Source organism: Setaria viridis, chromosome 9 (assembly GCF_005286985.2).
Source record: "Setaria viridis chromosome 9, Setaria_viridis_v4.0, whole genome shotgun sequence".
Taxonomy (NCBI): domain Eukaryota; kingdom Viridiplantae; phylum Streptophyta; class Magnoliopsida; order Poales; family Poaceae; genus Setaria; species Setaria viridis.
Genome location: NC_048271.2, coordinates 33920982 through 33935233, shown reverse-complemented (window position 1 = coordinate 33935233; position 14252 = coordinate 33920982). Strand labels below are relative to the sequence as shown.

The following is a 14252-nucleotide window of genomic DNA, read 5'->3' as shown; positions in this document are numbered from 1 at the left end:
GTATGTACCAAAATCTTCGATCTTCAGGAAAAAAATATTTTATTCCTCTAGAGGGACTTCCACACCAAATTTTATGGGCAACAGAGGGGAAAACACCCTAGGCCGATCGGCTTGGCCCCTTCTAGCCTCTGTTTCCTCCGCTTTTTATTCCACGCACTGGTGGTTGCCTCCAGATCTTGATTTTCTTGAAAAGGCACTGAATAATCTTCCGAATCTTCGTTGAAATAATTTCCATACTCATATTGGGTTGTGGTCAAGGAGGTAGTCACAAAATGATATATTTGGGTTTAGGTTTGGATGCCCAGTGAGGTTTGCGAGATTTCCAGTGTAGAAATCCACAATGCATGGACAGAAAGGCTGGCAATAAAGGGTTACACAAAAAGGAATGACCTAAGTCTCATACCACAGAAGTAAATCTTGAATCAATTCACCCAAAAATAAATTTTGCAATCTAGGGTTCATCATATGAATTTTTGGCTTTGGATTGGTAGAGCAATTGCAAGAAGTATTATTGACAAGGTTAGTATGATTTGTAACTAAAAATAAAAGAGCCTTTGATCCATTTAAAAGAGAGCAATAAACAAATATATGGGTCCAAATTATCAAAACCTCCACAAAAAAGATAAGCTGGTGTTTATGTCAATTTTAGTTCGTGTTAGAGAGAGCATTAGTTCTATGGTGCAAGAACCAAGTATAAAAATTAAACAAAGCGACAACGATCGTCATCTTTCAACATGACAAGAACTTAAACCACACAATTAATCACATATCATTAGGTTCAGGTGATGCATATTTTATTTAAGCATGACATGGTGAAATAAACACACAAACTGAAAATAAAGAGAAAATAAAATAGAAACGTAAAATAGAAAATACTACGCACACCCAACACACATGCTGAAATAAATAAACAAAAGAAAAGAAAATTCAAACCACACGTGTGCGTATTTATTTGGTCCCTTCGGTCTTTAATCCAGGTCATCTTGCGGCGGCTCATAATGTGGCTCTCCTTGCTGCTGGTGCTCGTTACATCCCTACTCGTAGTGCTCCTACGCTCCACCTTGATACTAATCTGGAGCCACAATTCCCATCATGCTGAATTGGTAGACAATGCTTAAGTTTCCATCCTTAATCCTGTCGACGCTTGCCTCATAGCATCTGCATCCTGTAAATTTCTTTGCACATATGCGCTTATGATGCGCGCACTTCTCTGTGGCTGTGGTAGGTGGTTGAACTAAGTAGACAATGGAGCATATGGTGGGCGACCTTGAAAAGGAGGTGGTATGTAACCATGAAAGCCATATGGTGGCGGCGGTGGTTGATGCGCCGGTTGCTAAAAGTTAGGACGTGGTTGGTACGCCGACTACTGAAAATGTGGTGCAAATGGGCCTTGCGCCCATGCTTCTGCTGGCGCCTCCGGCCATTGCTCCTACTGCCATCCTTTAGGAACTCCATCATAACTTTGTGCATTTTGGAACTCAGTCTGCCAGTAGCTTGAACTTGGAGCAGGCAGTGGTATTTCTGGAGCTACTTGCGAGGATGAACCTTCTTCGATTCTTTGCCCTCAGCCTTTCTTTGATGGGAATAATACTCCCTCTTCTAGCCAGTCGGTTTTGCTCACATGATAAATTCCAAGTCTTCTATCGGATAGTTTAAAATTGTTGACCCCAACTGTATAGCCATTTTCTTCATCGTCGCCGATCAAATGTGCATTCTTCATGGTCTTGGCGTCGATGCTTCCAGCTTTTATAAACCAACTAGGGAGCCTTTCAATTTGTGGCTTTAAGCATGCCGCAATCATAGTGAGATAGTAGCCTGACCCAACAACTCAAGTTTCAGATATTGCTTTAGCGAGCCACCTTTTGATCATCATATAGGAGGGGTCAATGACTTCTTCACAACTGCACAATAAAGCCAGTTCATCTTTGTGTCAGTAATTTGGGTCTCCTTCATCCTCCCAGAGACATGATGGCACATCCAAAAAACAATATTTGTAGGATGGGATTGCAAATAATTTTCCTTTGCCGATTATCTTCCTTGGAATTTTTCTTCCAAAATACCTTCAACTCTTCTTCTTCTATTTCTCCAAGTTCTGGGACCTGTGGATTGAAACCCAGAACATCCGTGATGCCACAATATGTGATAATCTTTCCTTCGTCTCTTATCTTGAAGGATAAACATAAAATGTGCTCGGCCATCTCATCATTCCACCTCATAACTTGTTTCATAGTCATGAACATCTCGACAACCACATCCTTTTGTACGATGACAGGACTGTTGAGAACAAATTGCATCCAACCAATGTTGCTCAGAAGCTTGTAGATATCATTGTGGAAACCAATCTTCTGAATAAAATCATTATCGAAATCATGGTTGGCAACAAGTCTTCGTTCAATATTCTTATGTCTCTCCTCTTCCTCCTTGCTCTTTATTGTCAAGTCATATAACAACTTATTTTCAGTGTAGCCACAACGAGAGCGAGTTCTCTCCTTGAAGTTGGTGGTGCGGTTTCGGGAATTCCACACGGTTCACCAAACTGCATGGAAGAGCTTCTAGTGTTCATCCCACCGAGTAGCATGCGGTCGCTGCGTGGTGCCTCCATGTTGATGTCACTGCTATTGGGATACCAGGAATAACTGTTGTTATAGATCACGGGATTACCACTCCACGCATAGGTGCGAAAGTTGTAGATACACGTCGGTGTAGCGAAGTCGATCACACATCGACGTAGTGTAGTCAAACACGTCAACGTCGAGCAGTTCCTCAGCAGCTCGTCCATGTGCAGCGACTCCCTCCTCGTGTCGTGGCTCGTCAGGCTTGTCGTCGGCTCGTCAAGTTCCTAGTCGAAGCTCTCGTGCGGCGGCTCGTCCAAGTGCTGCAGATGCAACACTTCCCAGGTATCCACACGTGCGGGAGGAAACGTCGCAAGCCGGACTGATAGGTCCACGAGTTGCAACAAGGCGAGGCGTGGGAGGCGCGGCTGCTGCTGGTGCAAAAGGGATAAAACCCTAGGGTGCCCCCCACCCCTCAATATATAGGGTTTCGTAACGGACCTCTAGGTCCGAGGCCCATTAGTACTCCTAAACCTGATCCAATTCAGATCACATCCGAATTGGGCTTCCAGCCCTTTAAGTGTGTGACCCTATAAGTTCATATACGTATAGACATGGCCCGAGTACTCCTACTTAGCAAATAGCTAGTAGCGGCCTCTAGCAAGACATACTAACTCCTATACGCACACGAAGATCATATCAGATGAACCATCACAACATCACGTACATGCTATTCCTTTTACCTCACGATATTTGGTCTAGCTCCAAGCCGACCACTCTTTCTCGATGCTGTGATTCGGAATCCCTTTTTAGGTTAACTCTTAACCTCATGTAGCATGGCCATGCATTTCCGGATTCGATCACTCCAGGGGTCCAGAGATATCTCTCTCAAATAGGGAGGGGCAAATTCCATTTTAACTGACCATGCCTCACAACATGCTTCTTGACAAACCCGAAAGCTACTTTTATGACTACCCAGTTATGGTGTAGCGTTTGATAGCCCCTAAGTAAGTCGATCCACATCTTGAGTACACCAGTCTCAGGTCTAAGGACAAAGCGTACACGTTGTGTAAAGAGAGAACTACGTAACTCGTGTTGGGTCAGTCCTAGCACATGTCTCTACACGTGCCCACATTATTAGTTTGACATCTTCATGTCCATGACTTATGAAACATAGTCATCAACTAATACATGTGTTAGTCTAATATTCATGTGTGTCCTCACATGAACTCGGACTAGGGACAACTTTTAGAATGACCATACAAGTAAAGAGTTTCATACACAATTCGCATAATTGCAATCAATTCAAGTAGCCTTTAATGAATATTGAAGGAACACAATATAAAATATGGATACAAAGGAATATCATCATCTCTATGATTGCCTCTAGGGCATACCTCCAACAGTCTCCTACTTGCACTAGAGTCAATCTAGAAGGTATCTAATACCCATAGCTCTTATGTGCACATCATCCTTAGACTGCAGAAGAGGCTTTGTCAACAGATCAGAAATATTCAAATCCGTCTGTATTTTGCATATCTTGATCTCACCCCGATTAATGAAGTCTCGAATGAGATGAAATCGCCGCATTACGTGTTTGTTCTTATAATGATTCCTTGGCTCCTTTGCTTGCGCAATAGCCCCATTGTTGTCACAGTAGAGATTTAATGGGCTAGACGCATATGGGAACACACCAAGCCCAATAAGGAAATTCCTTATCCAAACACCCTCCTTCGCGACTTCTGAAGCCACGATGTACTCGGCTTCTGTCATAGAATCAGCCACCGTCTCCTGCTTGGAACTCTTCCAGCTAACTGCACCACCGTTTAGCATAAACACAAATCCTGATTGTGATTTTGAATCATCTCTATCAGTTTGGAAACTAGCATCGGTGTAACCTGTTACAACGAGCTCCTCCTCACCTCCATAGATGAGGAACATATCTTCAGTCCTTCTTAAGTACTTAAGAATGTTTTTTCACCGTTGTCCAGTGACTCTCACCCAGATCAGACTGGTGTCTGCTTGTCATACTTAGCGCATATGAAACATCTGGGCGAGTACTTATCATTGTATACATGATAGATCCAATAGCTGAAGCATATGATGCTCTACTCATGCGATCCCGCTCATCAGTAGTCGAAGGACACTGAGTCTTGCTAAGGTGTATGCCATGCGACATAGGCAAGAACCCTTTCTTTGCCTCTTCCATGTTGAACCATTTCAACACTTTGTCAATGTAAGTATATTAGCTTAATCCTATAAGCCTTCTCGATCATATCCTCCAAAATATGTTGCAATGTGAAAATGACCTGTTTATTAGGTGTGATCAATAGTTTAGGTGTTAAATTCATATCATTATTGAAGATAAACAGGGGTAAAAGTATGTCAATATTAAACATCAATAGCTTGCTTCGTCAAAACATCAATATGTTGTTAGTGAAATGAAGATACATTGTAGAAAAATAGAAGCGGTAATGCTAGTGGAACATAGTGAAATGAAGATACATTGAAGAAAAATAGAAGCGGTAATGCCAGTGGACGGACATCCAGGTAGATAAAAAAATAACCGGACGCCAACGCTAGCTTGTGCTCCTTTCCTATCCACTCATTTCTTTATGTAAATTTCTTATCCCCTTCCCTCCAGACCCTTCTTTCCCAACCTTCTCCTTCAATTCCATTCCCACACATCTCCCACTACTGTAACCTTGGCATTGGCATCTGCTTGAGTTTGTAACATCATAAAATCACCACGTGCTTGACTCGACACCACTGCGCCGGTGACACACCGGCATGCTAGACCTCCTCCTTGCATCGGTTGTCCCGATTCTGCAACAGCACCAATCCTGGAACCCCTGCTTGTCGCTGCTGCGTGCTCGGCTACAGCCCCGTCCAATTCCATCATAATTCGCGGCATGGAGGGGTCTGGGGTCAAATGGCAATGGGCCAAGGATGGACGGTGGCTCTTGCACCAGCGCGACAAAAAAGGCAGCCTCAGCTCGATTGGATCGCTGCGCACAAGAGAAAATTGCTATGTTGCATTAGGTACCATATGCTATTGCAGTAGAGATTTTTGGATATTGCGAGTGTCGTATCATAGATGTTTGCGATTTGCTGTAGATGTATGTATCATGTGATGTTGGGTGATCGATTTTATGATGCTTAAATGTGATCAATTTTTATAAGATGTTTAAATGTTGAATTCACCATTGATGGAGATTCATCCGCCGCCAAATGAGACACTTCCAAACTTCAAATTGAGAGTCAGCCCGATCAGAACCCATTCACTGGGAAGGTCTATTTGGGCCCAAGGGCTGAACCGGAAGCCTCGCAATCGCATCCACCCGACGCCGGCAGCCGCCGTCTTCCTCCACCAGCGGCCTCGCCGGCGCGCGCATCCATGTATCTTTTTTCCCAGCCAAAATTAGAAAGCACAAAGACCTCCAAACCTCCGCAGCCGCCATGCCTCCTTCCAAGGGCAAGAAGAAGCAGCAGCCGGCGGCTTCGCCGCAGCCGTCCCCGCACACCCGCTCGTCCCGTGGCCCCGAGAACCGCGGCGGCGGCGACGGTGAGGGAAGCGTCGACCTACCGTCTATCGCCGCGGCGGCGGCGGCGCGGTTCCCAGTGCTCGTGCCTCGCGGCGGCGAGGGTTGCTTCGCCGGCGCCGTCGCCGAAGTGGCCTCCAGGGGCACGAGCAGCGGCGGCTGCTTGGGGAGGCTCTGGCTCTCTGAGGCCGCTATGGTCGGCGCCGGGATGCGGCCCGGGTGCCTCGTCTCCGTAAGTTCCCGCCTGCTCCCCTTTTGTGCCTGTGGCCTGTTCATTCAACTTTGGACTATTTGTTTCTGTGAATTACCTTCAATGCAGATACAATCAGGTCATACAGCTAGAATCAGTTCAAGGAATCGTGGTATTGGACCTTGTTGCTCAAATTTGTATTTCTGTTGTGACTGGATCTCTAATTTTACTGGCAGTTACCAACTGGTAGCATTCCTGATAGTGTGCGCCTACTAATGTGTGTGCTGTTTAATGATCGTGAAAGTAACTTCAGAATTTCCGCGGAGCACAAACATGTTGGTTACTTGTTTGTATGTCCTTTTTGAATGATGACTAAGCTGAGATATGTTTCCTTGTTTGCAGGTGTCACTAATTTCTTCGAGAAGTGACCAATTAGATGGATTCCCACTAGACGATTTGTTTAAGGAGTGCAACAGATTCTTTGATCTTGATGTGGACAATGATCTTCTACGTGGTGAAGCTGGAAGAAACTTTGTTGTTGCCACAGTTTTCCTTTCACGTGAGGTATGTCTATTCTATTTTGCTTCTCCTGCTTTCTAAATGCTAAGAGTAACGAACTGATAACGTTTTTGGCTGGGTGTCTTTCTAGGTTCACAAGAATGGCATCAAGCTCTCTTGGGATCTTGCTTGTGTTTTGGGGTACCCATCAGTAGGTCGACCGTTGTTTTTTAGCCCCTTGTGTACATCTCAGGACCCAAAGCATAGTGATGATGTAGATATTTTACGGGTAATAAAATGTAAGGACCTTTATCTTGGCCTAATTCCACCTGAGGTTGGATCTTCCAGTGGCATTCATTCAGAATCTGACTACCTCTCTGAAAGAAATGAAATGCTTATGGAGACACCTAAGAAGAGTCCTTTTACTACATTGCATAGGAAGGAATCCCATGACTTTGCATCCAACAGTGGCTCTTCAATGTGCTTGGATCCAACCACTACGAGATCAGCATTAGCAGACGAGAAAGTTAATGAGTTGTTGCAGACTTCAGCTTCACGATGGCTTAATGGTCGACACTTGTTAAAAGGGAACTTTATTCCTCTCTCAATGTGCGGGAAACTGTCCTTGTTTGTGGTGATGGGAGCAAAATTTGATAGCTATGCTCGAGATGATTTGCATGAGAAAGGGAATACACTGCCTAATGCAGAAGATTCATCTAACTTGGGGGGAACCCTAGTTTCAATCCTTGTGGATAGAACTACAAAAGTGCATCTGTCTGATTCAGTCTGCACTGAGAAGCTTGGCTCAGATAAGACAGATTTACCATCGCAAGTTTACGAGTATGATAATAAAATAAATGAAGATTCCAATCACGCTCCAATGCTTGGTGGGTTATCTAAAGAGTCAGCAACCATAAAAGAAATAATTTCGTTTTCACTTGCTGATCAAATTGGTTTCCCAAGGTATTGTGTAAACAGATATACAATTCCCTCGATTTTCAGCCATAATATTCATTCTTCTAATTTCGTAATATACTGATTGTTTTCAGATATAAAGGTATTCTTCTTTATGGTCCACCTGGAACCGGGAAAACCTCTCTTGCTTCTTTTTGTGCCTATGATGCAGGAGCCAACCTTTTTACAATCAACGGGCCGGAGATCATTAGTCATTACTATGGAGAAAGTGAGAAATCTCTGTATGATGTTTTCAGTTCAGCAAAGAAAGCTGCACCTGCTGTGGTTAGATTTTCTTCAAATGCTCAGCTGCATTATCTTACTGCCAAGTCAACTGTAAAAAAAGAAAATCCAAATAGAGATACCTCTTTCACAGGTATTACTTTAATTACTCTGAATCCCCTGATGCATTAGAAAAAGAACAATATTTTTTTACTGACTTTTGTGACTCGTGTTTTTGAATGATACTGGCAACTTAATTTTTTGGAGAGTAGTACTGTTGTGCCCAATCTGTCATAATATCTTGATGCGCTCTGCAACTCTTAAGTCTTAAAACTGCATCTTCCATTGAAATTCATGAAACTGAACTTGTAGCTATTTCCACTATTTTTATCACACCCATGGTGGCAAATCACTATGCTTGGCTATATATATTCTTCTTAATGCAAAATGCACCCTGTACGTACAAGGAGAAGATTAGCTTGAAGGCTGTTTCTAGTTTCTCCTTAAATATCATTGCTTAAGTAACTTTACCAGAGCAGTTATCTTGCCTATATTAATATTGCACAACTCATACTTGGGAACATCTTGTCTTTTGTCTTGTTCACTCATTGCTTTTCTTTGTGAAATTTGCATATTTGATGTATATTAAAATTTTTATGCACTTATTATCTATGGTTTGAAGTATTTATTTAGTAAGGAGCAATACTATGTATTTGAAGTATTGTTATTATCCCACCATGTTGCCATTTGTAACAGTATCATATCTATCTCATGTATCTTTGCTGCTTTTAGATATTTGTTGATGAATTGGATGCAATTGCTCCATCAAGGATGGAAGGGGGTGAGGAGTTATCTATTAGAATGGTGGCTACTCTGTTAAAACTGATGGATGAGGTAGGCCCTAATGATCATGTTCTCTTAATCGCTGCAACGAATCGGCCTGATAGTATTGATCCTGCACTGCGACGTTCTGGAAGATTGGATAGGGAAATTGAAATAGGTACAATTCTCTGATGTTATCCATATATATTTTTAAATAAAGGGGCGTGGCTGTAGTCTACTCCACATTCATATCATGCTTTTAATGCTAAAGTGCCTGCAACTAAAACATAGCTTATGCATGTGCAGAATGCATTACGAATCCTGGCCTTGCCATTAGCACCTTTTCTAGTACTCCTTGAGCTAATCTGTCATTGTTTTCATGCATTAAGCTTGATTTTGTGGACAAGCATCATGCCTTTAGGATTGGCCAAAAATTTTAACTTAAGAGGAATGGACTGCCTTGCATCATGCCTTTAGGATTGGCCAAAAATTTTAACTTAAGAGGAATGGACTGCCTTGTACATGTTTTGTCATTCCTAGTGGGTGATCTTGTTACGTGTTTAATAGCCAGTTAAGGTTTTTTTTTGAAACTAATGTCGGCCTGCACTTAATAGCATCAAACTTAATTGTCCTAATGTTGAATTAGCATGGTTCTCCAATGATATAAGTCTAAAACCAAATTGACCATGGTTTGTTGTCTTTTCACTGGGTTGCAGGAGTGCCATCTCCAGAACAGAGGATGGACATACTTCAACACCTTCTAATTGGAGTTTACCACTCCCTCAATGATGAGGAACTTAAGTCTGTTGCTCTAGAGACCCATGGATTTGTAGGTGCCGATCTAGCTGCACTATGCAATGAGGCTGCAATGTGTGCTCTTCGCCGTTATATCAGCCTAAAAGAAAATTTGAATATACAACTTGGTCATCCTGACTCTAGTGTAGATAAGTGTATACGGGATACTGATGATCCTTCAGGCTATCAAGAAAGCTTATTACCGGCATGTTTCTCAACCATGTCATTGGATGATGCTCCTTGCACAAATAGTAATGAAAAAAGTAGCAAGTCTTATGATGTGAACACAAAAGGTAGTGAGTCTTATGATGCGATAGATGAAAAAGCATTGTCAGTGAACACTGAGGACTTTAAGAAGGCTAAAACGAAAGTTCGACCAAGTGCAATGCGTGAGGTATCAATTCTATCCACCCAAGGCTGTAACTGTGTGCTTCTATCATGATAGTTCCTATATATACATGTGACTTGTGGGAAAACAATGCCAATTGCTCAACCATATTCTGTACAGGTGATGCTTGAGCTTCCAAAGGTGCGTTGGGAAGATGTTGGTGGCCAAGCCAGTGTCAAGCAGCAGCTAATTGAAGCCATCCATTGGCCACAGAAACGCCCAGAAGCATTTAAACGTATAGGGATCCAACCCCCCAAAGGATTGCTAATGATGGGACCACCAGGTTGCAGCAAGACCTTGATGGCTCGCGCTGCAGCTTCTGAAGCAAAATTGAACTTTCTTGCAGTTAAGGGTCCTGAACTTTTTAGCAAATGGGTCGGTGACTCTGAGAAAGCAGTGAGATCGCTATTTGCAAAAGCAAGAGCTAATGCACCGGCGATAATATTTTTCGATGAGATAGATGGACTTGCAGTAACTCGTGGGCATGAAAATGATGGCACGTCTGTTGCTGATAGGGTCCTCACTCAGTTGCTTGTGGAAATGGATGGTGAGTTTTATCACTTCATTAGGAAATTCCTCTCTTGATGTGTCATGTGTGTTCATAAATTTTCCTTAGGGTACATTATTATCAGCTTATCTCACTAACACTACCCACTAAGGTGTGTTAGGCTATGATTAGAGGTTTGCCAAATAACAGTACTGTACTTTGTTTGACTATAAATAAACCTAGCATAAGCATGAAATATCTGATTTTGATGTGTCCAGTCAATGATTTAATTAACTGGAGCCTTAGCCATTCACTTGTGCTCATCCACAGTTGGAATTTGTTGATGACCTGCTATCCAACTTATTTTGTGGTTTACAAGATCCTGTTGGTCTCTATATTTTTGATGATGCATAATTTTATATTGTGGCGACAGGTTTGGACGAGAAAGTAATTGTTATTGCAGCTACAAATCGTCCTGACAAAATTGATCCTGCACTTACGAGGCCAGGTTGTTTATTGGGTCTATTTTTTGGCTTAACATAAATGCATTGCTTGGTTTACACATAGTGTGATTCCTTCGCTCATTTAGTCTGACTTTTTTGAATGATGTATACCCTAGGTCGTTTCGACAGGTTGCTCAATGTGCAACCGCCAAATGAAACTGACCGTGCAGATATTTTCCACATTCATACTCGCAGCATACCATGCGGCCCTGACGTGAATCTAGAGGAACTTGCTAGGCTCACAGAAGGCTACACTGGTGCGGACATAAAGCTTGTCTGCAGGGAAGCTGCTGTTGCGGCACTTGATGTATGCTACTCATTCTTTCCCTCTCTGGTAACAAGCTTCACTACCAGTAGCAGAAGTTTGCTGATAAACTACTGTAATTTTTCAACAGGAGAGCTTTGACATCAAACAGGTAGCAATGAGGCATTTCGAGTTCGCAATCAGCAAAATAAAGCCATCCGATGTCAAGTTTTACCAAAAACTTGGAGAGGATTACCGCAGATTCGTGGATGGCTCATAAAAGGGAACGTAATAATGGTGGACATATTGAACCTACTCCTTTTTTTTCTTTTCCTTTTGGGTATCCTTAGGTGTAAAAATGTAATCACATGAATTTTGTTGCATCCTGAAAGTGATTCCTCATCTCATCTTCTGCATCACCTTTATTCAGCAAAATATTAATTGCAGAGTTTTGTTGTAACTTGTGACATGGGGTTATTTTGCTTATTTTAGGGGCATGTATTCTTGCAAACTTTTCTCCCGTGTCGTTGCTTGCTGGATTCTTACAGCAATGGTGGTGTTGATGGGATTTACTCTAGTTGGCGTGCTGGAATAATTGGACTTCGTTTTCTGTACGGCGTTCGTTTCTAAACATATGATAAATCACGAAGATGTACCTCGTCCGTGGCCCATGGCTACTCGTTGTTGATGTACCTCGAGCTCTCGACGGCTCGCTGGATACGGCCGCGATAGCGGTGTGCGACAGTGGGGCTGCTTGGTGACCAACCGCGAGCTGCCACACCTAAGTTTAGGTTAGCCACAAGTAATTTTTTTTTGTTAGCGTTTGGTTGAAAAATAAAGCTAGGCGCGCCACAGCTACGAAAGTCTCCCGCCACATATTTTCCCACCGTGCGGTGACCTTTTTTAAGGCCACACCCTCCATGACGTATTAACATTGTCGAAAACTCCTCTCCTACCGCGATAAAAAGTGCTCCCCTTCCTCCGTTCACCGCAGTCACAGCAATCTCGACCTCTCCCACCTCAGCTTCATGGCTGCCCCGCTTTCGCGCCGCCGTGCTCGTTGAGCTCCACGTCGACTCCTCCCTCATAGGCTGTGCACTTTTGCAAGCTGCAGCTAATTTCTTCTCTCACCACAACTATCTCTGACCTATGATTTCCCCCATCTATGCATATCTGAAGAATCTCATCCTACACAGGCGCTGCGTCAGCGGAAGCGGGAGGAAAAGCAATCGAAGCTCGTAAGTGTAACCTTGGTGGTAATCTTACCACTATAATATTGAGGTGCTTATACCATCATGTGGTAGGAATTCAAACATCAACCACAAGTTTTTGCCAAATATTTGTGGAAGGAATCCAAACACCAACCATAATAATTTTGCCAAACCTTAATTACAAACTAAACAATCTTTTTTTGCCACAAAGTGTGGCTAGCCACGGTGGGGCAGCTACCTAAGGTTTGGTATGGCAAATTGTGGCCAGCAACCAAACATCCCATGTGTCGTGGACTGGAGTGCCACCAAGGTTGATGTGCTCGCAGGCGGTGTTGGGATGTTTGCTTTGCTACTCATTCGCAATGGAGGCAGGAGGTAGGCGGGGTCGTGGGGACTTTTTTCTTGGCGAGTGGGTCCATATCAGCATGGCATGCTACAGGGTAAAACAGCCCACAAAACTATCCTAAAGGATCATTTGCACAGTTTTACGTAATTTAGGGTGAATAATATATGATTTTCTAGGTTTGGGGTCAAGTAAGCTAGCACATATACATTAGGGGTCATGTTGACTTTTTTCTTTATAAAACAAATTATACCTACTTGTTTGGGTGATGTTCATGCATAGCTTTGAAGGAATTTGGAGTTTTAGTTGGTTAGGTGGGATGCGGAAAGAATACTAGTACATAAATCATTCATAGGTACACCTAAAATTTTTCTAGGATCAGTCACACTTTTGAGACTAGCTTCGAAATGCAGAAAATCGATTTATAGAAATAAATATATTATATCTTCCGGTTCGGAAAATGGATATAGAGAAATTGTTATACGAAATCGGTAATGCTAGGACTTTTACGTTTGGAGAGATTAAAAAAATCGGTCGCTTCGCTATCGTTGCCCACCCGACACGCCTCCTGCCCACACGCTGACGTGCCCCCTGTCCCCCTTCCCTTCTTCACCACGCGTCCCATCACAAACCTTATCCCCTCCCTTCCAGCACTTTCTTCTCCAACCGTTCTATCTCTTTCTCTATTCTTCCTCCATGAACAGATGGATTGCACGGCCGTAGCCTTGACGAGCACCAAATGCGGCACCACGCGAAGGTCGCGCGGTGGCCGCAGCGAGCAACCTGTGGAGGTCAAGCAGGTTGCCATAGATGTGGTGCCACCGAGCTATGCTAACAAACTTCTTCGTATGTTGCTCGATATCAAGTTGGGATTGGCACAGTAGAGCTGCGAGAGCTCATGCCTACTGACGGTTCCATCTACAAATTGAACCGCAAGCACCCTGGTGAGCTCAAGCTAGGCCTCAAGAGCTGATGCGCTACATGCCTGGCGAGCACTTCGACAAGTCTCTAAGTTGATGTTGCAAAGGATAGTTTGAGATGTTGATGTTCCTGTATGCCAATGTTGCAAAAATCGATCCGAAAATGGTAGGTTTTTTGTTGATGTTGCAAAGAAATATTTTTGTGTTGCATAAGGTGTTTTTGATGTTTCATTAGCTAATTAGCAGAGTTTGCGATTCTTCGACTAAAAATGGGGATTCGAATTGGATGTTGCAGGAAACATCTCCATTTGTTGTAGTAAATTTTTTTCTTAGAATCTTTACGATTGGATGCCAACGAATCGTTGTTGTTTTATGTTGCAAAAGGTAAATCTTGATGTTGCGACTTCTCTTTCTCTATGTTGTAATAGACCGTCTTATGGGAAATTTTCCATCAAATGTCCGGATCGCTAGCAGCACCGGTATATGAATTAAATCAGGTCGATAGTAAGTACTGAAGTGTTGTCCCTTTCGTCTGGCGATTGATTCTGACAAGCGATTCCGGCATATTTTCATACTCCGCA

At 43.0% G+C, this 14252-nt stretch overlaps 1 protein-coding gene across 2 annotated transcripts; it reads left to right on the top strand.

Moving 5' to 3' along the window:
• The first annotated feature begins 5838 nt into the window (after positions 1-5838).
• LOC117838812 (calmodulin-interacting protein 111) lies at positions 5839-14187 on the top strand. Of its 2 annotated transcripts, none has more exons than XR_004636727.2 (10): positions 5839-6326; positions 6687-6848; positions 6934-7745; positions 7832-8021; positions 8751-8958; positions 9497-9969; positions 10084-10510; positions 10884-10958; positions 11149-11260; positions 11349-11490. XR_004636727.2 is itself a non-coding variant. In XM_034718982.2 (10 exons), exons 1-10 carry the CDS (start codon positions 6012-6014, stop codon positions 11475-11477), a joined length of 2982 nt encoding a protein of 993 aa, XP_034574873.1. In that variant the 5' UTR covers positions 5840-6011; the 3' UTR covers positions 11478-14187. The 2 variants fall into 2 exon arrangements, 1 of the variants encoding a protein (XP_034574873.1); XM_034718982.2 differs by having other exon boundaries at positions 5840-6326; positions 11070-11260; positions 11349-14187.
• Positions 14188-14252: the final 65 nt, after the last annotated feature.

Coding starts and splice junctions, on each gene's coding strand:
- LOC117838812 (XM_034718982.2), top strand. CDS start 6,012: ATGCCTCCTTCCAAGGGCAAGAAGAAGCAGCAGCCGGCGGCTTCGCCG. Junction 6,849..6,933: donor CAGTTTTCCTTTCACGTGAG/GTATGTCTATTC, acceptor GTGTCTTTCTAG/GTTCACAAGAATGGCATCAA. Junction 7,746..7,831: donor GATCAAATTGGTTTCCCAAG/GTATTGTGTAAA, acceptor GATTGTTTTCAG/ATATAAAGGTATTCTTCTTT.